Genomic DNA, 26,334 nt, shown 5'->3' with positions numbered 1-26,334 from the left:
GGGGATCTCGCCCATATGGAAGAGACACAGCCCACTGTTCACTGTGGCCTCTAGGTCTGTAGAAGGGCTCTTCTTCCTTTGTCTTCCAGGCAGACCCAGATGGGCCCAGAAAAGGATCAGGGTGACATAGGCTTAAAGCATTAACTGTGCAGATGTGCCTTGTACTATTTTTTTTGTCAGCCATAAAAATGCTTGAACTGAGGGCATAGGTGCTATCCAAGCTGTTTTTACTCAAGGCTAGCACTCTACCACATTCAGCCATGGCTCTACTTCAAGTTTCTTGGTGGTTAATTGGAGATAAGGATCTCATGAACTCTTCTGCCCAGGCTAGCTTTGAACTGAGATCCTCAGAACTCAGCTTCTTCTAGGATTACAGGCATAAGCCACCAGCACCTCCAGCTTGGACAATTCCAAGGAAGGTTTCCTCTGAGTTCCATTATTCTTTGGAAATTTCCTTTTAGCATATGTTGACCTGAAGGCCCATGTGTTTTTACATACAGAAAAGCTTATATGACAAGGAAGTTTGGCCAAGACATAGGACATTTCAGTATTAACTCTTTCCAGGCAGGAGACCAGGTGGCAAGCTGCTCTAAGCATCGCTGTGCATGTCTGGTCCTCCAACCATTTAAGCAAGAGGAAGTTGATGCTTCAACAGGTAGACATACCACAGGAAATGTGCAGGAATTATGAACCCACAGGATGCAGGCTCATTGGCAGTGTTTGTTACTTGTACACAGGGTGGGTTCAAAATTCCAAACTGTGATCTTGTTCCTGGCATGCTGTCAAGCAGAATGAAAGCATGCCCCCTCTGAGCACTTTCTTTTCAGAAAATCAGACTCAGGACAGTCCCCATCTTCCTGTCCTCTAGACATATACATTTATTGGAGCGACTCTTGCAGAAAAGAGCTTTTAATCTGTAAATTCTCCTGGGCTATGGGGAAAGCCTGGCCTGGTCATTCTCTGAAATCTTCCTTATATTGCTTTGGGATCTCTGTGAAGAATCACTTCATAGACAATGAGGAGAGGGCTTCCCACCCTGCTAAGTTCCCCAGATAGAGATAGAGAGGGATAGAGATAGAGAGAGATAGAGATAGAGATAGATAGAGATAGATATTCAGATTCTTCTTAGAATGAGACTTTCTTAGAAAACATGTTTTATTTTACAATTTAGCTTTGAAACAACCAGGATATTGGAGAATGCTGGGTTTGTGAAGTGGACCATTCTGGTTCACTCAGATCTCCTCAGGGTAAGTAAGCAAAATAAACTGGTCTTCCAAGGAATAGATCCAATGGTGGCAGAGGACAGAGAGGAAGGTGTCTTCTCTTTTCTGATCGTGGTCTTTTCCGGTTCCATTGTCCAGGGAGTTCAGGCTGAGGCCACAGAGAGATCAGATGACCTGTGAAGTGGCCTTGGGTTTACCGGTACCTAACTCACCTAAGAATTTACACGAGGTTCTTATAAGGCTCGGACTCAAATGCATACAGTAGGCTCCGCTCTTCTCATGATGGGACAACGTCTTGGGGTGAGCCAGGTTCTAGAGTGACCCCTGGAAGCTCCTCCTAGAGAAAGACAGGAAGGAACAGATGAAGCAAGCCCTGGGACACTGAAGAAACTTTTCTACTGAGGGACCACAGAGGCCTGGCTTCTTTCCTGTATCTGCTGTTCTGAACCATGGGCCAGAGGAAGCTCAGGCATGGAGGAAGTTCAGGCATGGAAAAAGCTCAGGCATAGAGGGAGCTCAGGCATAGAGGGAGCCCAGACATAGAGGACGCTCAGGCATGGAGGGAGCTCAGGCATAGAGGAAGCTCAGGAGCTTCCTGCTGCAAGGCCTACTGGCACAGTCACATCAGGGGGCCCCAGTAGATGGGAATGCTCCCCTATTTTCCAGAATGCCTTTTCCATCTGCTTTGCACCCGCCTACATCCCAAGTCCAAAACACAACCCACCAATGCTATGAGAACCACAGTGGGGTGGACAAAATCTTGGGGAGCAAATGTTTCCTTTCCACTATTGAAGTAGGAAAGGTCAAGGGCAGCCATAACGACCACGTCTGAGCCCTCTGTCCCATATCAGCACTGATCTGCATGCTGCAGGCTTCTGCAGGGGAGGAGCTTTTCTCGAGTGTTTGTGGTTTGGAGGAAAGTGACATGTTTGCAAAGATATGTCTCCTGCAAGCATAAGTAGCCACCTTCTCCTCCTGTGGACCTACCTTGCAATCTGCCCCTCTTAGGTCCTAAATTCTTGTCTTGCAAACTACTTACTGATTGCCTTACTTATTCTTTAAAATAATAATTCAGTCCAATGCTTACAGTCTCAAAATTCAAACAACACAGCAAGTTATGAAGAAAATAGAATAACCCCAAGCTTCTCGTCTTTCTTTCTCCCTAACCCCTTCTTCTGTGCCCTCTCCCCATGCCGTATAATACACTTCACGATTGCTTCTTTGTCGGTATTGACTTCTTATAACGGAAGATAAGGCCAGAGAGTTCTTAGCCCAAGCGTGTGTGTGTGTGTGTGTTTGTGTGTGTGTGTGTGTGTGTGTGTGCGTGTGTGTGTATGTGCTTGTGTGTGTATGTGTGTGTGTGTATGTGTACCCCTACACACATGCATATGCATGCGTGTGCACATGTGTGTTGGTGCTTGAACACAGAGCCTGGGCACTGTCCCTGAGTTTTTGCACTAAAGGCTAGTGCTCTACCACTCGAGGCACAGCTCCATTTGTGGCTTTTTGGTAGTCACTTTGGTAGTCATTATAGTCATATGTCCAGGCTAGCTTTGAACTGTGAACACCAGATCTCAGCCTTGGAATAATGAAGATGACAGACGTGAGACCCTGACACCAGGTCTAACCTACTTTTATGTCTGTGTCGTCTCTCCGTCCATCCTTTCAGTATATTTATGTCACACCTTGCTTAAATCAATATTCAATTTTTCTTTTATTACAATTACGTATGTATTGTTCACTGCTGAGTGAAGAAATACTCTATGATCATGTTTGCTTTCTCCTATAACTTTTTGTTCTTCCAGGAGTTAATAATTGCCTCATTTTTTTGTCCATGTAGTCTGTCATTATCCTGATAATTCTTCCAAAACTCTCCAGCAGATCTTCAGAACTCTTCTGCACACTGTTTTCCCCATGATTAAACAAGCCCGTAAATGCCTCGCAGTTCATTTTCCCCAAACTCACACTTCTCACTCCTCAGGGGACTTTTGCTCTTTTGCACTGCTGCACAGCTCCAGAGTTTAGGCTCTCCTGCCTCCACCTACTGGAGCTTTTCCTTCTCTTGGATTATGCTGTTGGAACGTGCATATTATTTTCCTAGGTGGGTTCACTTCTTTCTGACTAGCTCCATAAGGCGGGACATTCTGGTCTCATAACATGCCAGGAAACCAACAGGTGTATGCCTTTGTCCATGATTTCTGAAGTGTTTTGTGTTGCCAGAGGCAAATGCAGACTTCCAAATCATTCTTTCTTCCTTCCTCCTTCTTTCCCTCCTTCCTTCTTTCCCTCTTTCCTTCCTTCCTTCCTTCCTTCCTTCCTTCCTTCCTTCCTTCCTTCCTAACTTCCTCTCTTCCTTCCTTCCGTCCCTCCCCCTCCTCTCCTTTCTTTTCTTTTCTTTTTTTTTTTTTTGTCAATCATGGGGCTTGAACTTTGGGTCTGGGCACTGTCTCTGAACTCTTCAGCTCAAGGCTACCACCCTACCCCTTGAGCCACATCGCCATGGTTAATTGGAGATAAGAGTCTAGAGACTTTAATGTCTGAACTAGCTTCGAATCTCGATCCTCAGATCTCAGCCTCTTGAGTAGCTAGGATTACAGGCGTGAGCCACCACACCCCGTTTCAACTCTTTCTGAACTCAAACTGCATGAGAGAGTTTGATTCACAGTTCTGGCAGGATCATCTGCTCCGTGCTTCAAGCCAAAATCTAGCCAGATATCTTGAAAACAAATCTTTGTAGGGAGGATGAGAGATCTGGATACATTGGAATTTAAAAGGCTCCATCTAGAGGAGCTGCTCGTGACAGGCAGTGGGCATGAGGTCATGGCTGCCCCTCTTCCCTCTGTACAGATTGGGGGTGGGGCGCCACTTTACTCCAAGTCAGTGGCCGAGTGTTGTAAATATTAATTTTGTTGGAAGAATGCCTTTTCCTGGCATACTGACAGTAGATCAACACGGATAAAGATGGCATAAACAGCTACGCTCTCCACATTTTAATATGTCAGACCTCTAGATTCTGAAATCATTTTTTTCTGATCAGCCTAGCCCCAGATGTTCAAGAACTGCATCCCAATCACTCTTAGCATTTTAAAAACCATGAACTTGATATTTCCACATGATCGTTACCTGTAATGTAGCAGTAGAGGCACGTATTTTGTTCAAAAGAAAAAAATGTTATGGTTGCACATACTTGGATCCAAAGCTACCATGTCAGAAAAGAAGAAAGGGGGTAAAGATAAGACATAGAGGAAAACAAGGATGCTCTGGTCAATGGTTCTGAAACTCAATGTCTCTAGTAAGTACAAGGGTTGGGGACAACTTCTTGTTACTTTGTGGAAGGTATTCGAGAAGCAAAATAGATTAGTAACATGATAGGGTTCCATTAACACTTACTTCCTGGGACATATTTACTTAGCAAGAATAACTCCTTACTTGAGTGATGCTTCAAGACCAAATGAGAAGGAGAGGGAAAAGTGAAAGTCTTTTTGCTGACCCAGAAACCACTGAAAGAATCTTCAACTTCAAAATGGAAAGGTAAGGGAATGCTGGGAGAATTGAAATAGCATAGGAAGACAGATTTCAACAAGATGAGTGATAAATAGGTCAGATACTAAACTTCACAAGAGAGTACAGATCATGATGTACTAGAGATAGTAACAAAACAATAAACTATTTTATTCTCCCATATACCTATGGGGAAGAAACTAGAGAAATAGCTGGAAGAGTAGGAAAGTTAGGTACAAGATAATATTTGTGAAAATTGGACTGAAAAAAAAATAGAGCCGTAGGAAGACAAAATCCTGAAAGAATATTTTCTTTCCATCATTTAAGAAATAGTGATTGAATGATTTCTCTATGTTAGAAATTTTACTTTGTGCTAAGGAGATAGCAACAAGTAAGATATAGCTATGCTAGGGTTTTAGGATAAATACATTGAACAAATAATTAAAAGTATGTTAACTCAGCCATACTCAGCTAACTACAAACAGAAGGGGACTTCCTCAACCTCTACCAAGGTCAGGCACACAAGAATGCCATTTTCTCTACTTATATTCAATGTTGTACTATAAATACTTACTAGGACAATTTTTTTTTTTGCCAGTCCTGGGCTTGCGCTCAGGGCCTGAGCACTGTCCTTGTATTTTCTCAAGGCTAGAGCTCTACCACTTGAGCCTCGGCACCACTTCCAACTTTTTTCTATGTATATGGTGCTGAGGAATCAAATCCAGGTCTTTGTGCATGCTAGGCAAGCACTCTACTACTAGGCCAAACTCCTGGCCCCACCAGGACAATTTTTTATGTAAGAAAAAGAAATAAAAGGGATACCAACTGGAAAGGAAATGATAAAAACAACTTGTATTTTCAGAATACATGAATATATATGTCTCTCTATATATATACATATAAAATCCTAAGGAATCTCTTAATGATTAGAACCAATAAATGAGATTAGAAAAGTTGCAGGATATAAGATCAATATACAAAAATCATCTGAAAATAGAATTAAGGAGAAAATTCCATTTACAATAGCATCGCAATAATATGATACTTAGGAAGAAATTTAACAGATAATTTAGAGCTTCTATAGTAAAACAGTGAAAAGTTTATGGGGAAATTAGATAAGAGAGAAATAATCAAAACTGGTGAGAATGGAATACATTGTATGTATATGTGGAAATGGTACAATAAGGTCCCCTTTGTATAATTAATGTATGCTGGAAAAAAAAAACAATTAAAAAAGGAAAACAAGAGACTTGTTATACTCATCAACAAAAAGCTTTGCATGTGGTTATGACATTTTCCATATTTATTTATAGATTTACTAAGGCTCCTATAAAAGTATCAGCTATCCTGCCTGTGTTTTTCTTTTCAAAAATGGTCAAGTGAATGCTAGAATTCATATCAAAGTGCAAAACTCAGAATAATGAAAATAATCATGAAAAAATTAAGTTGGAGGATTCACACTTACTGGTTTGAAAACTTACTATAAAACTATGGAATTCAGCACTGTGTGGTACCAGCATTAAGGATAGAGATATGAATCAAGAGTATAAAACTGAAAGTCTAGAACTAAATGCCTGCATTCGGATATATGGCTGTTGTATATGTGTGTGTGCACGCATGTGTTTGTCAGTACTAGGGCTCAACCTCAGGGCCTCATGCTCAACCTTGGCTTTTTTGCTCAAAGTTGGTGTTATACTGTTTTGAGCCACCTTCACGTCTGGATTTCTGGTAGTTAACTAGAATGAAGAGTATTATGGGCTTTCCTACTTGAGCTGGCTTTGAACTGGGATCCTCAGACCTCAGCCTCATGAGTAGCTGGGTTATAGGCCTCTACTCCCAGTGCCTGGCTATACATCAATGTTAGTCAAGAATATTTTCACTTCTGTAATCATTGAGCTATATTACTGGTAAGAGAATAAACTGAAAAGGAGAACTATCTGACAGTTGGTGCTGAGAAAACTGGGCATGCACAGAGTGAAGTTAGACTTTGACTTCACACACATACAAAATCACCATGAAACATTTTAATGACCTAAGTGATGAGATGAACTATAAACATTTTAGAAGACAGACTGGAGAGAGTAAACATTGAAGATCTGGGGTTATCCAATGATTTTTTTAGATGTACGCACAAAAATGTAAGTGACAAAAAGAAAACAAAATAAGAAACCAAGTAAGTTGAACTACATCAAAATTAAAAACCTATGTACTGCAAATGATAACATCAAAAACCTGTAGTCTCTGAAGAACAGGAGATCAGTTTTGTTTATTACATATATAATAAGGAAGGAGTAGCCACAGTATAAAAATAACCTGCGCAAGTCTGAAGCAAAAGATAAATAATCTAATTTGATAATGGACACAGGATTTGGATAGATATTTCTTCAAGGAAATTATACAACATAGCCAGTAAGCACTGCAAAAGAGCTCAATACAATTTGTCATCAGGGAAATGTAAAACAAAACCTCAGTGAGATAGCACTTCATACTTTGGGGATGGATACAATATAGACGAAAAGAACAGCAAGCATTGGTGAACATGTAAAGAAACTGAAATTCCAAGTTACTGCTGGTTGGAGTGTAAAAAGGAAGAGAGATATTTACACACAGCAGGCTGGCCACTAGTGACTCATTCCTGCAACAATCTTAGCTACTTGGGAGGTAGGGATTGTAAGGATTTTGGTTCAATGCCAGTCAGGCAAGAAGTTGACAAGATCTCTCAATCGACAGCTGGGCATGAAGTTGCATGCCTGCCGTCTTAGTTGTAGGACATTTGGCTGTCATTCCAGCTACAGTGGGAAGGCACAAATAACAAGACTGTGGTCTAGACCAGCCTAAACCAAAAAGCAAGACTAGCTAAAAAAAAATAACCAGAGCAGAAAGGGCTAGAAGCATGATTCAAGTAGTAGAGCACCTAGTAAGCGCAAAGCCTAGAGTTCAAACCTCAGCACCACCAAAACAAAAACGTAGGAAATGTTGCACATAGAATTAGCATATAACCTCACAATCCCATTGTGACATGCACAGAGTGACATAAAACATGTCTACCCCAAAACGTATAAACATTCATAGTAGACAGAATTAGTAACAATGGTCAAAAAGTAGAAACAACTTCAAGTCTATCAACTGAATGTTGAATAAAATATGGTCTGGAAACAGTGAACTATCCCTTGGCAGTGAGAAGAAATGAAATATTAATGCATGCTACAACCTTACAACACCTGAAAACATGAAGTGATAGATCCACAAAGAATCACATGATGTGATTGATAAGAAATGTCCATAGTTCATGGTTGGCTATAAATAGAGGATGGGAAACAATTTGGGGAATGGCTGCCACATAGACAATGGTTTTTTTTTCCTAGAGGTGATAAAAAATGTCTTACAATTATGTTGCAGTAATGTTTATGCAACCTTGCAACGACACTAGAAACTAATTCTATACTTTAAATGGATAAACTTTAGGGAATGCTAATTGTATCTCAAAAACAAAGGGAAGGAAGCTGAGGTACTGGTAGTTCACTCTTGTAATCCTAACTACTCAGGAGGCTGAGATCTGAGGATCATACTTCAAAGCCAGCCTGGGCAAGAAAGTCCATGAGACTTGTATATTTAATTAGCCACCAAAAAAGCCAGAAGAGCTGTAGCTCAAGTAGTAGAGCACTAGATTTGAGCACAAAAGCTCAGGAACACAACCCAAGCTCCAAGTTTAAGTCTCAGGACTAGCACACACACACACACACACACACACACACATTAATAAAGGGAAGGAGTGGACATTAAGAATAAAAAAGTGAAGATGAGTGCTGGTTAATGCTTGTAACCCTACCTATTCTGAAAGTAGAGATCCCAGAAGCATGGTTTAAAGACAGCTTGGGCAAAAATGTCCATGAGACTCTTAGCTTTCATTCATAAGCAGAGGTGCAGATCAAGTGGCAGAGTGCCAGTCTTAAGTAAGAAAAGCCAAGAGTGAAAGACTGAATTCACAATGGCATACATACAAACCAGTACACTGAGAGTTATATTTGGGTAAGAGGCCATGTAAGGAAATAACTGGGGGTCTCATCAGGGGAGAAGTAAAGCACCTGCATTCTAGAGAATAACACAGAGAGCCGAGCTGACAAAGAGGCAATGACCAGAGGCTGGCAAAATATAGAAACAGAAAGGAAGAAAAGGAGGTGAATGTGGAGAGAGCAGGTGTGCCTAGCCTGGAAGGCCCCGCCCAGATGACACATGATCTGGATGCCCACATGTAGAGTGACAGAAAGACATTGAAGGGTTTTTAACTTGGGGAATTACCTGAATGGATTTATGTTCTTAAAAGCAGACTCAGGTGACAAGAAATGGATTTGAGGGATATGACTAGTTCCAAGAATCAAATCGGGAGCCAGTTTAAACTTCAGAGAGAAATCCACACTGAAGTAATTTCAAGGGGGTGGGAAAGGGAGAGTGGGAGATGAGAATGGAGAGACAATTCACTCTTCTCTAATGTTTGGCTCTAGCCAGAGAAGAGAGAAGCCGTTGTAGCTAGAAGAGAGTATGAGGTGAAAGAAATTGAAAAGATACACATGTTTGAATGGGAATTGGAACACTCCGGAGAGAGGTTTAGTATTCAGAAGACAGAAGAGAAAATTCATTCAATCAGGCCCTTGCAAAGGTGGATGGTAATGAGATACAGAACACCCTCTAAGGGACATGTCTTCCAACATAACAGGAGGAAGTGGGGAGGTGGTTACCAATGCAGGTGGATTAGTAGATTTGGAGGCAGAACTTCCCCGTGCTCTATCCTCCAGCCAAGACTGAATAAATATGCTTATCCACGTTATTAGGTAATGTTAAATGGTGGGCATCAGGATGTTTAATGAGGAGGCCAGGGAGCATTCTTAGGGTTGATAATAGGCATCAATGAAAGAGCTCGAACTCCACATAGCCATCTATCTTATATTATACTTTCTTCTCATATCATTTTCCAAAACAAGAAAGGGAAAACAGCTGAGAGGGAACTGGGACCCTAGACAGAGAAATATTACAAAAAAGAAACCAGTTACTTCAAAAGTCTAAGAATTTTAGGCTCTGTGTGCCAAATTAGCTTTATGACACAACTAGGGACTCATTCTTGGTATTAAAACCATGCAGATTGCAGGTGGCATGATAAAATTGGAAGGGATTTGTTTTTTAAGAAGGAGAAGGGAATTCAAGAAAGTACAGAGTCAATGATTGTTGCAGTTGTTTGCGATCATTAAGAAGCATCAAATATTCATTAGGAAGTATTTATGTCAAAATAGTATATTGGACAGTGCCCATCTCCTGATTTTAAGGTACATTCATGATTGATAGATCCAATAATTGCCTTTACAGACATCATAGAGACTTGGATACACTGATCTCAAGACTGCAGCATGGAGAACTCCACATTTCCAAGGGACCTTTAGGACATAGAGAGAATGGTCATCAGAAGATTCCAAATAGAAACAAACAAGGCTCACTAAAAAGATAGGCACTGATGAGGCAACAAAGATATCCTCAAGAATTTTAAGGCAGTATGTCAAGTTTTATTCTCCCTTGCAATGGTCCAGGGGGTAGAGTTAGTACAGGATTATGGATAGAATTAGTTCTAGGGAAATAAATTGTTATCACAAGATAGGCAATATAGTAAGTACCTGGATATGGGCAATAATTCAGAAGACAAACCATCAAGCTACTCAGTCTTTGATTCCAGAATCTACTGCCAGGGACTCCACTATATAGGGTGGAGTTCAGTAACTCTATACTCTATGTAGTGCTAGGGTATATGCTATAAAAGTGAATATAGTTGTTTGTTCATCTTCACACTTGTACTAGAGATAAACTTGCAGATGCCTACAGATGTCCATGATCTGAACAAAGCTACATAGTGAGGTAATGGTAGAAGAGGAACTTGCCCTACTTCTCTTGAGCCAAGGCCTGACAGTTTCTGTTGCTCCATACTATTTCCTTGCCTGTGCTCAGTGATCACTTTTATTCTTTGAAATTTTCAAGAGTTCTAAATCCTTCATTCTTTACTTTTAGTCCATACACTCCACGAGTGCTCATACATGCCCTGGATGCAGTCTGAAGCATTGGCCTGGAGACACAGGGTCCTTGGGCAACTGATCCTGCTTCATAGATAATAAGCTTTCTGAATTTCCTAAGGAGATGGTTCCCAGGGAATCTTAGTTCTTGGGAATCCAAGGGGGAAATGCTCACCAGAGGAGGAAAGAATCCTCAAAGCCCCATGTCTTACCTGGTCCATGGGATCTGCTGTATTCCTTGTATTAGTTGTACATGACCAGGTTCATCCACTAGAAATAAACATCATCATTGCAACCAACTCCTTAATAGAGAACAAGAAATATGCCACCTTCTCCCCTTAGAAGTTCACCATTCAGCCTCATCCTCCCTTTCTAGCTAATTCCTCTCAAACAGGGCGTCTTAAACTCTTGCTGCATACACACCTTCCACTATTCCTTAAATAGCCAGGCAGTGAGAAGTATACCTGAGGTTGACCAGCTGGCCAGCTGGGTGGCTCTAAAATTCAGTGGGAACGAGTTGACTGTACAGTATGCTCAGAGGGCTGTTCTTCAGCTCCCTGTTGGATTTATGACTCCCACATAATCCTCTGCTTTATTAAGCTATTGGAAAAAAATAAAATCTGTCTGCCAAGATCCTAAAGCAGCCTGGCAGCAAGCAATATATAAAGACAGTAATTGGAGGTGGGAGTGAGGAAGCCAGCAGAGACGCTGGCCTTTGACAACTGTTCAATAACCTCAGAGAGAGAAATTCCCGCTAGAATCCAATGGAGAGAGGTGAATTGGGACTCTGCCTGCGGCTGGGATAAGAAGATGGCTCACCTCCATTTCTGTCAGATAGAGTCCTTTTCCATCCTTGGATAGGTTGTGAAAGGCCTCTAGGAGAAAAATAAAAGTTTTGATGGACATAGGAAAACCCAAGCAGGACCACATGAACATAGAATCCTCTGTAGTGGCTTTGGTCCACAAGATACATAGCTCTCTATCCTCTTCTCGTTCTGGGCAAGCTCTGTGCCACGTGATAGCTCTGGACCCACCTCAGAATGGCTCTTTGACCATACTGGCCTCTCCCTTTCTGAATTCCCTATACCTTGAATTCCACTACATTGGGCGAGGATGGGAAGACTCCTCTCTTTCTCTAGTGGGAAGAGTTTGGAGACTGGCAGAGTCTTCCAGAGAATTCTATAGGGCAAACAGTGCTTCATGTTTATCTTTTATTTTCCCAGGACTCAATTCTTTCAGTCTTTCCATTGTCCCACCCAGAGGCATAGATTTTTGCAAACTGACTCATAGCAGCTGTGAGGCCAGGATCCAGTATTTCTGGTAACCACTCTACCTCACCCTTAACAGATTCATTTTAAGCAATATTAAAACAAAAACTACTATTAAAAACTGTCTAACCCTGTGACCTCCATCATTTGATTTTTGAAGCTTGCAGAAAGACCTTCTCCCCACCATCTCTTCACTCACCTGTCATGGAATTCCTTCATCAGAGACAGAAATCTTTGTCTGTATGACTACAAAATAGGTATTCAGTTGTAACTACAACCTGGAGAAGGAACAACTGATCACAACTAAACTTGTTCCTGAGGGAGTAGCTAGACAGAAGAAGGAGGAAATGTGAGACTGTGACAGAAGACTGCTAAAGAGAGGAATTCATCAGGGGAGAAAAAAACATTGCTGACCAGTTAGTTGGCTTTAGTTGGCCTGTTGTCGTGAAGAGAGGGCACCTCAGAGAGGGTGACAGTCCAAACACTTCTGAGGCCTCGCTCAGGCCTGGGGCAGCAGTGTCTCTCTCTAGTCTTTCTCTGTGTTCTTTGGTCATTGCAAAAGTGTATAGGTTATGAGCCAGGCACAGTGATTCCTACCTATGATCCTGGCTATTCAGGAGGCTGAGACTAGGGGTATTATAGTTCACAGCTCAGGCAAATTGTTTAAGAACTCCCATTTCAATCAACTGACAAAAACAAAACCCTGAGTGTGGCAATAGTGCCTGTCATCCGAGCTACATAGGACTTACAAATAGGCAGATTGTGGTCCTGGCTGGCCTAGAAAAATAGTGGGACTCTCATAAAAAAGTAAATAATAAAGTTAAAAAATGGAAGTCTTAAGCGATAAAGCACTTGCCTGGCGAACAGCACAAGGCTCTGAAATACAAAACAAAACAACAACAAAAAAGTAGTAACACAAAGAAGTAAAAGGTGTGCAGGATGGCACTCAGGGACACACTTACTTGCCATAATTTCCAGACGTAACAAGAGGCAGACCAGACTGGGGAAGCTGATTCGGCCCACACTGTCACCATAGCGGAGGGTCAGGAGATCCTGCAGCTCATAGCTGATGGAAATCCCTGTAAGGAAATCTGCAACCACAGACTGCTTAGTGGGAAAGAGGCCGGGTTTAGAGGTGACCCTCTGCCTCAAGAGACTCACTACACCTGTTCAAAGGACTTCACTTTTTCTACCACCTGGGCTACTCAGCCTGATTTGGCAACCCAGTCCACATGGTTTGGTAACCTGAATTTTTCCTAGGATCCTGTCTTCTGTAACTTGTTGGCTGTGCAGCCCCAGTGACCCAGACCTACAGGATGGTCAGAGACCAACTCAAGAGACTTGAGACACAGTTCTGGAAATACACTCTTCCCAAGGATCCAATACTCCCTTGTGATAAGAATGCTGGAGTTGCCAGCACACCTAGGCTTTGCTTCCAGGTCTCTCCTTACTGCGGATCTTTTAAAACAATGGCCCCGAACACATGACTCTTTGCAGATGTGTGTGCAGATGCTGTTAGCGTGGGTTGGCCTGGCCCTTCCAGACAAGGGAGATTTAGTTCTAAATTGGTCATTCAGGGGAAAGGCTGGTTATCACGGGACCTATTGGACTACGGGACCTATTGGACTACATTTGAACTATTTTCTATTTCACTCTCTTTTTCAGTCGGCAGTCATTAGTGAAGATCCTTTAAGGGTGGCATCTTTAACTTTCTCTTCAGTGATTCTCAAGATGCACTAGCAGACTAGAGGCAGGACCACCACCTGGGAAGTTGTTGGAGATGGAAACTCTCTGGCCCCTACCTCAAGTTTGCTACAGTGAAATGTGAGGGGAAGCTCTGCTTTCTGTGCTTGCACAGGCCTGACAGAAGACTGATCAGAAGACAGATCAGGTTTAAGCACCACAGATCCCTGCCATGAGGAATTAAGGGGAGGAATTATGGTCAAAGTGAAGCACAAAGTTTTGTGTTCTCCCTCTCAAGCCAAGGGCCACAGGAGGGAGAACTCTAGAGCGTTTCCTACCAGAGCTAACCTGGAGCTGATGATTTTACAGTTTCTTAAGGAAACGGACTTCCATCATCACAAAACTCTTGTGTGACCCATTTTCTCCATTGCTCCTGTGGAGGTAATGATTCCCGCCCTTCCCAGCTCCAAGTGAGATGACATGATTAGAAGTTGGAACTTGAATGTGATTGTGATGTGCTGTGAACTGCTGAGGTGCTGTTAGCATTATCCCCAGACTTGCCTCCGAGGAGCCAACGGATGCCATTTGGTTTAATTTAGCCCAAGCCTCTATGCAGAAAGAGAAGTGAGATTGTCAGCCAGCGCACAGGCATTTAACCCTGATGGCCCAGACACTGAGCTACACATGTCTGCAAGATGAGCTTCATTCCTAGGAGGGTATCGATCATGCAGGGCTAGTGTCTCACAAGTAGAGTAGTACTGGGGAGAAAAGGCAGCTGGGACAATTGAGTGGCCTAGGAGAACTCAGGCGGGGATGCTGTTTCATTTTAGAGAGCCCCCCCCCCCCGCCCTGGGGCAGTGTAGGCCAAGGAGGGCATCATTGCAAAGCTGCTCCTCTCCCAACTGCCCAGCCTCCCTGTGCCAACCTTGCCTACAGCATGCTGGGAATGTGGGCATAGCACTCACCCCACAACCCCAAGTCTTCCTGGCTCCCAGGCCTCTGTGTTACCTGTATTCTGTATGGCCTTGCACAGGTCGGAGCTCAGGAGAACTGTGGAGCTCTTCTGAATGCTCTGGAAAACATGCTAATGGGAGAAAAATGCCCAATGAGATATTTATGTGAATTCAAAGAACGTGGACAGAAGTCCTGAAAATCCCTTTACTGTTCCTGGAGATGGCTTTGCCAAAGCTTGCCTGGAGGCAGCTCAGAGGTGAGCAGGAAAGCAGAAGGCTTGTAGGCAGCCACATCTGTTCAGAGCTGGGGGCTGTGGACTCCCCTCTGCTAATCTAATTTCTTTCCTCTTCCCACCTCTAGACAGGCTCCAGTGGACGGCAGTGTGCTGTCTTTGAGGGAAATGAGTGGAGCACATTCTTGAGAATTGATAGGGTCGTGGTTAGAACAGACTTAATCACAAACAATTGGGGATTAGTCCTAGCCCAAGTTGCTTCACCTTTCTATGCCTCATGTTATGAACCATCACATCTCACATCTCAGAGTATACCTGAGACTTGTCTACATAATTCTCATGACCATCAGGTCATTCTGGTACAGGTGAAAAAACTGACAGGCAGGTGGAAAGCAGGCCTTGGATTAGGTGGCCAGTAGGCACAGGACTGACAGGAATCTTACTTTTGATCTGTGCACAGCTGCCCACAGAAGCTTTTCTAAGGCAAACAAACAAAACCAAACCAACCAAAACCCCACCAGCACATGTGTAAGGCCAACTATAGGAGACAAGGGTTGTATGGTAGCAGCTCGTTTTCTTGGTCTTACTTGGCTTCTGGTGGACATAGAGATAGACCTCCTGGTTCTCCATTCATTTAACTCAATTAGTCTTGCCATTCACTCAGCAGTTTTGAACAGTGCTGTATTCAAAATTCCATATGTGCCATGGAGAATTCTGGACATAGATACATATAAGAGAGTCCCTACCCTGGAGCATCCTGTAATCTAAGTGGGGCTGAACATACAGCCCCTGAAAGAAACCATCAATCCCGGGGCAAGAGTTGGTGCTGGACCCTCATTTAGCCACCCAGGAGGGTTTTCTTCAGCCTTTAAAAGTGTTATGGGGATATTTAGTGATATGGCTAGCTGGTTGACATATTGGGTTTTTTCTTTTTTTTTCTTTTTTTTTTTTTTGTCAGTGGTGGGGCTTGGACTCTGGGCCTGGGCACTGTCCCTGAGCAATTTAGCTTAAGGCTACCGCCCTACCCTTTGAGCAATAGCACCACTTTCCATTTCCTGTACTCTAGTGGTTAATTGGAGATAAGAGTCTCAAGGACTTTTAGTGTCATGGCTGGCTTTGAACCTCAGCCTGTTGAGTAGCTAGGGTTACAGGTGTGAGCCATTGTCCCCAGCCAATTTTTTCATCTTTTAAAGAAGCAATGTATACTTCTATTTAGTATGCACATGTCCATATTAGGGGACAAGTTCAAAAAATATATGCTAGATCTTGCTTTCTCTTTGATTGGCAAGATCATGCTTCTGTGTTTTAAGTTTTATCTTTGGCAAGATCATGCTTTCTTTTTAAATTGTATCCCTGCTTATCTGTATTTTCTACTATGAGCAGACCTTGCTTTTACAACAAACAAGGAAAGGTGTTTTTTTTTGTTGTTGTTTGTTTTGTTTTTTTGTCAGTCCTGGGGCTTGAACTCAGGGCCTGAACACTGTTCTTGAGCTTTCTCAAGGCTAGTGCTCTACCACTAGAGCCACAGCATCACTTCCAGCTTTTTTCCATGTATGTGGTACTGAGGAATTGAACCTGGGTCTTCATAGATGCTTGGCAAGCACTCTACCACTAGGCCAAACTCCCTGCCCAAAAAGGTTATTTTTGAGAATGGTGGAATAAGGTAGCTTATAATGCATGGAAAGGTAGTGGCTTGTGCTCACACATGGGAGCCTGCGTGAGAGGGGCTGGAGGGGACACTAATTGCATCATGAGGGCCAGCACAGGGATGTTGGTCTGAGGCTGGCCTCTTGGGGTAGGTGGGCCATTGGCTAGTCTTGGAGTGCAGGGACAGGAGATAGGGAACATCAGGCCAGCGGCAGGAAGGCGCGATCTTTGTGAGACCTAGCTAGGCATCTTCTAATTGGGGACGGAGGAAATGGGATGAGTAATTGGGCCTCGGAAGTGGGGTTCAATTCTTCTACTCTGATGAGTTTTGCTTATGTCCTGAGGATAGACCAGCCACGTCTGTGCTGCAGTGGATTCTGTAGCAGAGGCACTGGAAGAAATGGAGAGCGACTAGGTGTGGATATAATGAATCTGAGGAGAAATGAGGAAGGCACTGCTGGCAGATGGCTCCAGCCCTAATGCACTGCGGCCTCCTTCTCCTCCATCCTCCACATCCCGCTGCTCCATTCAACGGTGTCTTGGCAGTCTCTGTTGTATGTTTCTTTCAGACAACATGTCAGCTCTCCACAGGGTGGAGTTTCCTCTCCTCTCGTACCCCTCAACGCAAGCATTGGGTTGGGTAGGCAGCAAATATTTATTAAATTGGGCCATGTCAGAGTGTTAGTCATAGAGAGTAAGTCTGTACCTGACAGTGGACGAGTCGACTCCATAGCCTCCCAAACTCCTCGTGGTCAAGTCGTCCATTCACTTTCAGCTGGGTAAGAAGTTAAGAGTTAACCAATCCAGGGCACAATGACCAGGGGGTGACATTGCTTGTCCTGTCAGCAAAACTGCCGAAGGCTCCATCCATCTAGTTCCCCCTCAGGACAGCATCACCTAGATGTGGTCCTGGGCCAGTGGACATCCTGTGTTTGGAGCTGACCTGGATTTGATTATCTTTTTTCTTTTTTGCCATATTGGGTCTTGAACTCAGGGCCTACGTGCTGTCCTTGGGCTTTCTCAAGGCTAGAGCTTTACGACTTGAGCCATAGCACCTTTTCCAGCTTTTTTTTTATGTATGTGGTACCAAGGAATCAAACCCAGGTCTTCGTGCATGCTAGGCAAGCACTCTACCACTAGGCCAAACTCCCGGCCCTTTGATTATTTGTTTTTTTTTTTTAAAAGGTAAATGGGCCACTGGAAGAAGAAGGAAATCCCAAGAGCCCCAACTTGGCCATCTTACTTGGGTTGGGTTCCTTGCCAGGGGAAGATGAAGAAAAGGAAAGGGTCTTGCAACTTTGCAAGTATTGAGAGAAGTTAGTGTGCCAGGACAGGTTCCTGGTGCCTATGGAGGGGAAACACTTAACCTCCGACAACAGGAAGAGGATTTGTTGGGGAGGAGGAGAAGGGTAGAAGGAGAGCTGTGGAACCCACTAGTCTGATCTGCAGAGTTGTGCCAATGGGGATCTCCTCCAGGACTGTCCTCAGGGCCCTTGGATTGTGAGGGCCACTTGGGCTCCTTTGTTTCTCTAAGTGACCGCAGCCAGGAGAGACAGGGTCTGATTTATGGTTTCATCAAGAAGCCTTCTTGTTCTACAATGGCTGGCTTTTCATGTGCAATCCACCCTTATTAAGAGTTTGTGAGCTGGGTGATCTGTCTCAGGAGACAGCACACGGCTGGGATCCTGCCCGCAGGGAGCTGGGGGTAGGCAGGGGAGAAAGGGCTCTTTTCTCAGAGTGTGGAAGTTAGATGAGAGTCAGGAGCCTGCAGGACATAACTTGTAGCCATGGAAGTAGGTGAGCCATGAATGGAAAGCACAGCATGCCGGCAGCAATCCGTGCCTCTCCTGTGTAGACTACATGTTTCCACTACATGTTTGGGTGATTGCTATTTTCATTGAATTGGTGACTTGCTGCCTAAGGATCTAAATAGTGAATACCTGTCCAGCAGTAAGGGAAAGGGGGTGAGAGAAAGTCATTCTAATAGGAGGAGGCACTTTAAGACGTTAGAACAGTGACTATAAAAGCCAAAACCCCCACTTCAATTTCAGGTATATGTCCTCACTAGTCGTGTGCTCTGGGGAAGTTACTTAACTTTTCTGAATCCCTGTTTCTTCCATTGTATGGTGGAATAATATTTGTATCACAAAAGTTTCAAGTGCTAACAGAATGTATATGCATTCATATATAGACACACATATATGCATGCATACATACATACATGCATGCATGCATGCATACATTATATACATAGTAGTAGGATCCCAGCACACAACAGGTATGTGATCAATGGTAATTACTACCCTGTTTGATACGGTTGATCTAGAGAGTTACTGAATTGATGGAGCATCAATAAGAACCCAGGCCCTTGGTCAGCCATAATAAGAGCCCAGAAGAAACCAACAGAGCTTCTTGGGTGGAGGAGGAGATGATTACAAAGGATACATCCATCAGAGCTATGAGGCTGCGGCACTGGTCCAAAGAGAAAGTGTCCCCTGGAGGTCCTGAGGAAGAGGAAGCAGAAGGACTGAAGTGTCACCAGGGAACGGATGCGGGGGAGGGGGCTGAGGTCAGCAGGCCTCCGGGTGATGGTACCTGTCAGGAGCTCCTGGTTGAGAAGTCTCTGAAGCTGAGTGGCATCAATGTCCAGGCCCTGATCCAAACAAGGAACATCAGACAAGGGAGGGCCATCGACAGTGGCTAGGACCTGAGCGCACACCTGTCCAACTCTGTAGCAACTCCAATTTCCAAGCCCGCCCAGCTTTTGTGTGGAGCCCATCCAGCTTTTGTCTGAGTCTGACCCGATGCTCCAGCCATGTCACTAAGTCTTTCCCTGAGCACCTGTGCTGCCAGTCACTCTTGATGTTTGGAAGCTGATCTGGGCTCTGGGTTCTCTTGCATTCCTTCCTTTATTCCTGCATATCCTTTTCTGGGCGTTGGGGAGCCTCTCAGGATAAAGAGTGTTGAATAAATCAATACGGCCTTTGGGTGTGTTCCCCATCTGCTTCCAGAAAGAGTGTGTGTGTGTGTGTGTGTGTGTGTGTGTGTGTGTGTGTGTACGAACATGAATGGGAGAACTTGAAAACTAGCTAAGAGAGGCTGGGTTAATTGAGCACATTATTTAACATTAGTCGTCTCAGCCCCTGAAGCAGAAAGGAATATGTCTTGCCTTTCCTTGGGTTGAAAGCAGGAGACAACCAGAGTTGCAGGGAAAGAAGAAATACAATTCTGCAGGAGTTAACTACACTGGACTGTCAGTGGAGGCTCTGGGAAACCTAGTAGAAAGTGACCTTGATAACAATTTAGTGAAGAACCAATATACTCTGCTTTAGGAGAACAAATTTTCACTTGGGAAGCTGGCTCTAGATTGAAGTTTCTCAGCAGGTCACTTTGGAGGGTAAGTCTGAATTAGGTGGCAGAAGGTAGCTCCTGGAGTTCTCCTAAGAAGTAGCACCTCAAAAGTGACAGACTCACTGTCCTATCTGTCTCCTAGGGTGGTTCCACTCCCTGCTAAGAAGAAGCATGAACCCTCAAGATTAACTCCAAGAAAATGTCCTGCCAGTGTCTGAAATTAAAACCTCAGCACAATGCTCCAATATTTTACAGTTGAGGCATGTCAGGAGCGCTGGTACTAGGTACATAACAGTAACTCTGTTTCTCTTCTACAGAATCCTAACACCTCACTTTGAACTCCAACCTACATGGAATCGCCCACAGATTGCATGCCGCATAAACCACAGACCACATCTACTTCCCTCTTCATATTCCCCATCTTGGACCTATGCTGGTGTAGATTCCAGCCAAAGGCAATTGAGAAGAGGAGGGCAGGAATGGTGAGGCTAGCTCCTTAAACAAGTTTCCCAGGGAATCACATCTGCTTCTGTGACCAATTGTGAGACACCCAAAAGCTGACTATTTGATATTCCTCAAGGAAATAGGATGCCAGGGATAGCCTAATTGGAAAATACTTAGCGACTGAACAGATGATGGATGGATCTACACCATCCCAGAGCCCAAGCAAATTCTTCCTTTCCTATATGCAGAAGCCAGTTCTAACACTATCACCATTGCTATGGCTAAAAAAACTAGCCATGCTGATAGTAACAAGGTACTGTATTAGTTTACAGCTAGTAGAATCTGTATAAGAGACTAAGAAGATACAGTGAGGGTATGAGGAAGCATTTTACATCAAAATGCCTTGGAAGAGCACAGTCTCTAAAGATATTTACAGCTTGTGTATAATGGTGCCAGATGAGTCCTGATCAAGGGTACCTGGCTGAGAAGTGAGCTTGGCACAGTTCTGTGTCTTCATCTTATTCTAATTTCCATCAAGACATAATGTAAGCTGCTAGTCACTTTAGGAGATGTTTGGCTGTTGTTTGGAAAGCACTGATTAGGGAATCTGCTACATTTTTATTTTAGAGGGACCGATATATGAACAGCTATGAGAATGCCTTGATGAAGCCTTGAAAAATCAGGCATCCTGATTGGGGCACTGTGCATAATCTGGGCATTGTTCTGGGAGAAAAAGAATCCATATTGTTTCCATCCTAATAAATGATTAGCTCCAAAGAATGTGCATGAAGTCATCATCTTTGCCCTTAAGAGTTCAGACAGTCTGAACTGGGTTATTTTTGTCAGACACCAGGTGAGGAGTCCTCAGAGCTAAATTCAGGGGTAGCCTGAATCTTGCACCCAGTGTTGATTCTAGAGAGATTCAGTTAGCTGCTTTACTTGCCACATGCTCGTCTCACTCTTCACTTTGCTTCTTTTCCCCAGGCCTGCCTCCAGGATACCACCAACCTATTAGCCCTCTGATTGCAGAGGCAGGGCTTGGCATCCTTTTCTGTTCTTGCCCTCTGCCTGGCCCAAGCCAGCATGGAACATATGATCATCTGCATCACTTTCCCCTTCCTGTACCAACATGGGTTTTAATAGTTAGAGGCCCATTGTGCAAAGCCCTTGGCAACGGTTTTATCCTGATGAGTCAAGCAGTTCTTTACACAAGAGTTTGTTAAACCATTAGGAAAATCTCTAGGGCACATAGGTGGCTTGGCAGGAAGAACACCTTTGGTGATTTCTGAAGATGGCCAGCTCCTAGAAGAACTGATGCCAGCTTGGAGGGAAGCCACCAATCCAGAGAAGGAAAGATTTCAAAGGAGACTGCCAATTCCTTGTTTAAAGGTTTCAAATACAACACCCCATATACTTACCCCATAATCATCTCCCTTTCCAACTCCATATTCTATCATTTGTTATCCAAATGGATGATACTGTGTGTCTCTTAGAGCTTGGAATATAGAGAAGTTTTGGAGTTGGCACAGGGAGAAACAGAAGCTGATTAGAGCACCTATCGGGTCCCTTTTCCTCTGTATCCTCATAAGGTGCCAAGGAGATCTCCCTCTTTCTCCCTCATGCAAGGCTCCTCTATGGTGAGTACTTTACCTGAGCGTATCTGTAGAAAACACTTTGTTGGGATCCACTTTCTGAAAGACTTCCCTAGATCAAAGGGAAAATAGTGTTAAACTTCTGGGGAAGACATCAGCTAATATAGTGAGGCTACAAGTTCCACCTAAATCTGATAGAGAGCTGGAAAAAAATCTTCGTGGAGCATTAGAAAAGTGAAGTTTCAGAAAAGAAAGAAAGAAAGAAAGAGCGCGCGCACGTGCGCGAGATATATATATATATATATATATATATATATATATATATAGAGAGAGAGAGAGAGAGAGAGAGAGAGAGAGAGAGAGAAAGAAAGAAAGAAAGAAAGAAAGAAAGAAAGAAAGAAAGAAAGAAAGAAAGAAAGGATGGGAAGAAGGAAGAAAGAGAGAAAGAAAGAAAGAGAAAGAAAAAAAGGGAAAGGAAAGAAAGCAAAGTTTCTGGAAAGAAGATGGTTGGATCCAGCTGGCTTTGGAAACCTGGTCTTCTCCCACTCCTCTTATGACTCTTTGAGAAATCATTGGTCCATCATGGTGTCTGTTTTCATTTATCAGTGGTGAAGTGAAGAAGGACATATAAGGTCTTGGGGATGAGATGAGATGTGGTCAAGGAGCTCACCAATGAAATCTTCCTACACACCTACCTTCAGAGCTCTGTGGATGAAACTGTGGTTCCCATTCCTAGAAAAGCAAGGGAGCAAGATCAAAAGGATGAACTCCCCTTGACTTACAGAAGGGTGCCTGTGGAAGGCACCTGACAATTCTATGTAGCTGAGTGGAGAACTCTCAGTGCTAGAGGATGTACAGTGGGCAGGTGTGGCCTAGTGGACAGATAGATGAGCACTGTGGCCATGTGTCCATTTTTTTTTAACCTGAACTGGTCTTGTATGTCTTTCATTCTTCACAACCAGACACATGTGTACACAGATACCCCCACTGCCAGGATGAAGAGGTGTTTTGTCTCATGTTCCACCTTGAATTAGTGTTAATGGCTTTCTGGCCAGGTGGAATGAGAAACCTCTCTCTCAAACTCACTGTAAAGACTCCCCTGACTATAACAATGTCTGTAACTGTTCTCTCAGGCCCGAGGGGACAGTATAGTACTTGTTGATTCCATTCTTGACCCACTGACAGGTATGCAAGACCATCTTAGATCAGAGGGTTGCTTTTTCTTTCAGGTCTTTTATTCTCTGCCTGACTTACTCTGAATTCCAACCACATTTCAGATACATGGACATGCGTGTTATTGCCATCTTTCTATATAGGTGGTCAGTGCTATTCAACCTTCAGCCAGCCCTCTGCTCACCCACTTCTATGTTTCTGTTTAGCCTTTATTCTTCTACTTGCATGACCTTCTCTTTTAGTCCATTCATTTCTGTCTTCCTTCAAATCAAGAAGTCTTTCCCAGTCCCTCTGATGAGAGTGGCCCCTTTACTATGTCATTACATGTACCTGTGTATCTAGCAGTGGCTCCATCTAGTTAGACAAAAGTCACTGGTTCATGAACAATCTTGTTCCCTTCATGATGAGTTTCTAGAAACTCATCTGACACAGTATATGCTTCATAGAATGCACAGATCACGGGAAATAATGGTGCCATGTGTCCTTATAAAATTAAGTAGATTTTTTCTAAGTCTTTCCATTTCCTAACAAATGGGGCGATGTCGTTCTTTCTGACAGCAGCATAGAATTCCATTGTGTACAAATACCACAACTTGTTGATCCACTCATCAACTGAGGGACATCTAGGTTGGTTCCATATCTTTGCTATGGTGAATAGTGCTGCAATGAACATTGTTGTGCTAGTGGATTTAGTATGCCCTTGTTTCTGGATGGTTGGGTAAATGCCAAGTAGTGGAATTGCTGGGTCATAGGGGAGTTCTATGTTTAGCCTTTTGAGGAACTGCCACACTGCTTTCCATAGTGGTTGAACAAGTTTGCACTCCCACCAACACTGTGGTAGTGATCCCTCCTAGCCACATCCCCTCCAGCATCTGTTATTATTCGTTTTCCTGATCCTGGCCATTCTAACTGGAGTGAGGTGGAATCTTAGAGTTGTTTTGATTTGCATTTCTTTTATGATCAGAGATGTGAGCATTTCTTCATGTGTCTATAGGCCATTTTTGTTTCTTCTTCAGAGAAGACTCTCTTTAAGTCTTTGGCCCATTTTTTAATGGGATGGTTGTTACTTTGGAGATTAGTTTTGGAGTGATTCAATTTTTTGAGTTGTTGATATATTTTAGATATGAGGCCTTTGTCTGTTGTATGGTTAGTGAAGATCTTCTCCCACTCTGTAGGCTTCCTAATTAATTTACTAGCTATGTCCTTTGCCATACAAAAGCTCCGCAGTTTAATGCAGTCCCACTTATCCAGCCTTTCTCTGATTTGTTGTGATTCTTGGTCCTTATTAAGAAAGTTTCTACCTGTGCCAAGGAGACCTAGTGTATCTCCTATTCCTTCCTGTAAAGTTTTCAGTGTGTCAGCTTTTACCTAAGTGAAGTAAGCCAGACTCAAAGGAACTTAGGCTCAATGGTTTCCCTCATTCGTCATAATCAGTAGAAACCTTGGGCTCTACTAGCAGAGATCTGCAATAGAGCAAAATCGTGATACATAAGGCCATATAGTATGAAGCTAATTGAAAGGACCTCCAGGATATTGAAACAAAAGCCATATAACGAATGTTGTCCTTAATGTACTATGTTATCTCTCATCTCCTTTGCTGTCCCTTGGGTATCTCATATTGTTACAGTATCTCACTTTGTTATCTGATATATTGAATTTATTTGTATTTGGTTATTTGAAATTTGATAGGGAAGGGGGGAAAACCAAGACGGGTGGGGGTGTGGGGGGGAGGGTAATGGGTACCAAGACATGTGAAAGGGTATCAATGTATGTGAATTAATGCAACTTCTATCTGGCAAATATCATGTAACCCTTTTACTAATTACAATTTAAAAAAATAAAATTAAGTAGAATAAAATTCTTAGGATTCTCCAGATTCTGTACCTGTCACTCTCTGGCATTTTCAGGAAGATTCGGAGCAAGAACTCAACCTTTTCTTTGTGTGCCGAGAGGACCACGACATAGGTCCCAGGCCTTAGATGGTAGAATTTTGTGAAGTTGCACTTGGTTTTATCATCTATGCCCTGGATGGCATTTCTGAATAGGGAGAAAAACGTGGGTGGCAATCGCTTCTCAAAGTGCTGGAACTAGAAGAAACATTATTGTGAGACAGTCCCACCTCCACACATGGGTCCTGGCCCCCAACCTATACCCTCTCTGCTCACCCAGTCCTGGCAAGGGAGACAGTACTGATCTAAAATACCCAGTAGAATATAGACTTGTATTTCATCCAGATTTGAGATACCATAGTGATTGCAAAAAAAAAAAATGCTACGCAACCATTTCACTATGCCTAATTACATTAGGATTTTTTCTTTCTGCTTATATGTAGACATGAAATCTATGGACACCACTAACATGGTTCTAATGCTGAATTCTTTTGAGGGTCTCTAAATCCCTTTTTATCTACAACCTTTATTCCAGGCATTGCAGAGTTGGATTCTCTTCGCTTCCTCTGTTTTGTCTCTCCAGCTGAGCCCTAAGATTCCTTCTCATTGGAAAATAATAGGCCCTGATCATTTTCCTTTTATTTCAATATTTTCTTAGCGGTAAAACAATAAATATAATGCAGTTCCTATTATAGGATGTCACATCCATATTACATAATAAAAACCCCTTACTAAACAAATTTTCCCCACTACAGTTGAGCATGGGGATTCCATTTAGAATGGTTATGCAGCATGAAATGATTATTTATGAGCTCTGCCTTAGAGAAAGAACAGGGGGAAGGGGAAAGCTTTTTAAGGGGTAGAAATAGGGCTTGGCTCCAAGGGCAGACAGGTGACAGGTCACTGCCCCAGGCATACAGCACAGGGCTGAGTGGAGCCTCTGAAGCAATTCTGCTAATGTAGGTAGCAGTCCCCAGAGTTCTGAGGGTCTGACTTGCTTGGACACTTCTGACAGAAGTGGGACCAGTTCTGCATGATTGAGATAGTCCCTATGGTCCTGGCTATGGACGTATGTGTAGCGGTGTGTGGCTGTACCTTCTACAATGTAGAGAACAGAGGTGGCTTTGTATACTGTCCCACTCTCCTCCCTCCGTGATGTCCTTGCAGACCTGACCAGGCTTCTGTTCTAACAGAATCAACTGGCTCAGTGGCACCATGAAGTCTGCGTGGTTGGTGACAAGCAGGCTTGGCTTAGCACTCAGAACCCATTTTGCATTAACACAGGGTCAGCCAGGCACAGAGCTGACTCTAGTATTCCAGGGTAGGG

The 26,334-nt window shown here is 43.3% G+C and overlaps 1 protein-coding gene across 2 annotated transcripts in view; it reads right to left on the bottom strand.

Moving 5' to 3' along the window:
• Positions 1-1,486: 1,486 nt before the first annotated feature.
• Capn13 (calpain 13) overlaps positions 1,487-26,334 on the bottom strand; it is a 64,875-nt gene continuing 40,027 nt past the window's right edge. The window contains exons 11-21 of one of the 2 annotated variants that reach the window (XM_090336177.1): positions 25,003-25,205; positions 22,641-22,677; positions 22,004-22,057; positions 19,154-19,211; positions 19,004-19,062; positions 17,265-17,333; positions 14,734-14,809; positions 13,005-13,133; positions 11,594-11,649; positions 10,987-11,044; positions 1,487-1,560 (exon numbers count right to left, since the gene is read on the bottom strand). In XM_090336177.1, the coding sequence (XP_090192303.1) occupies positions 11,018-11,044; positions 11,594-11,649; positions 13,005-13,133; positions 14,734-14,809; positions 17,265-17,333; positions 19,004-19,062; positions 19,154-19,211; positions 22,004-22,057; positions 22,641-22,677; positions 25,003-25,205 (768 nt within the window). In that variant the 3' untranslated portion in view covers positions 1,487-1,560; positions 10,987-11,017. Of the gene's footprint in view, positions 1,561-10,986; positions 11,045-11,179; positions 11,375-11,593; positions 11,650-13,004; positions 13,134-14,733; positions 14,810-17,264; positions 17,334-19,003; positions 19,063-19,153; positions 19,212-22,003; positions 22,058-22,640; positions 22,678-25,002; positions 25,206-26,334 lie in introns of those variants that run through there. The other variant, XM_090336176.1, reaches the window with a different exon arrangement.

This window comes from Megascapheus bottae, chromosome 7, assembly GCF_031878675.1.
Source record: "Megascapheus bottae isolate mThoBot1 chromosome 7, mThoBot2.hap1, whole genome shotgun sequence".
NCBI classification, from domain to species: Eukaryota; Metazoa; Chordata; class Mammalia; order Rodentia; family Geomyidae; genus Megascapheus; species Megascapheus bottae.
This window is presented reverse-complemented; position numbering and strand designations above follow the sequence as displayed.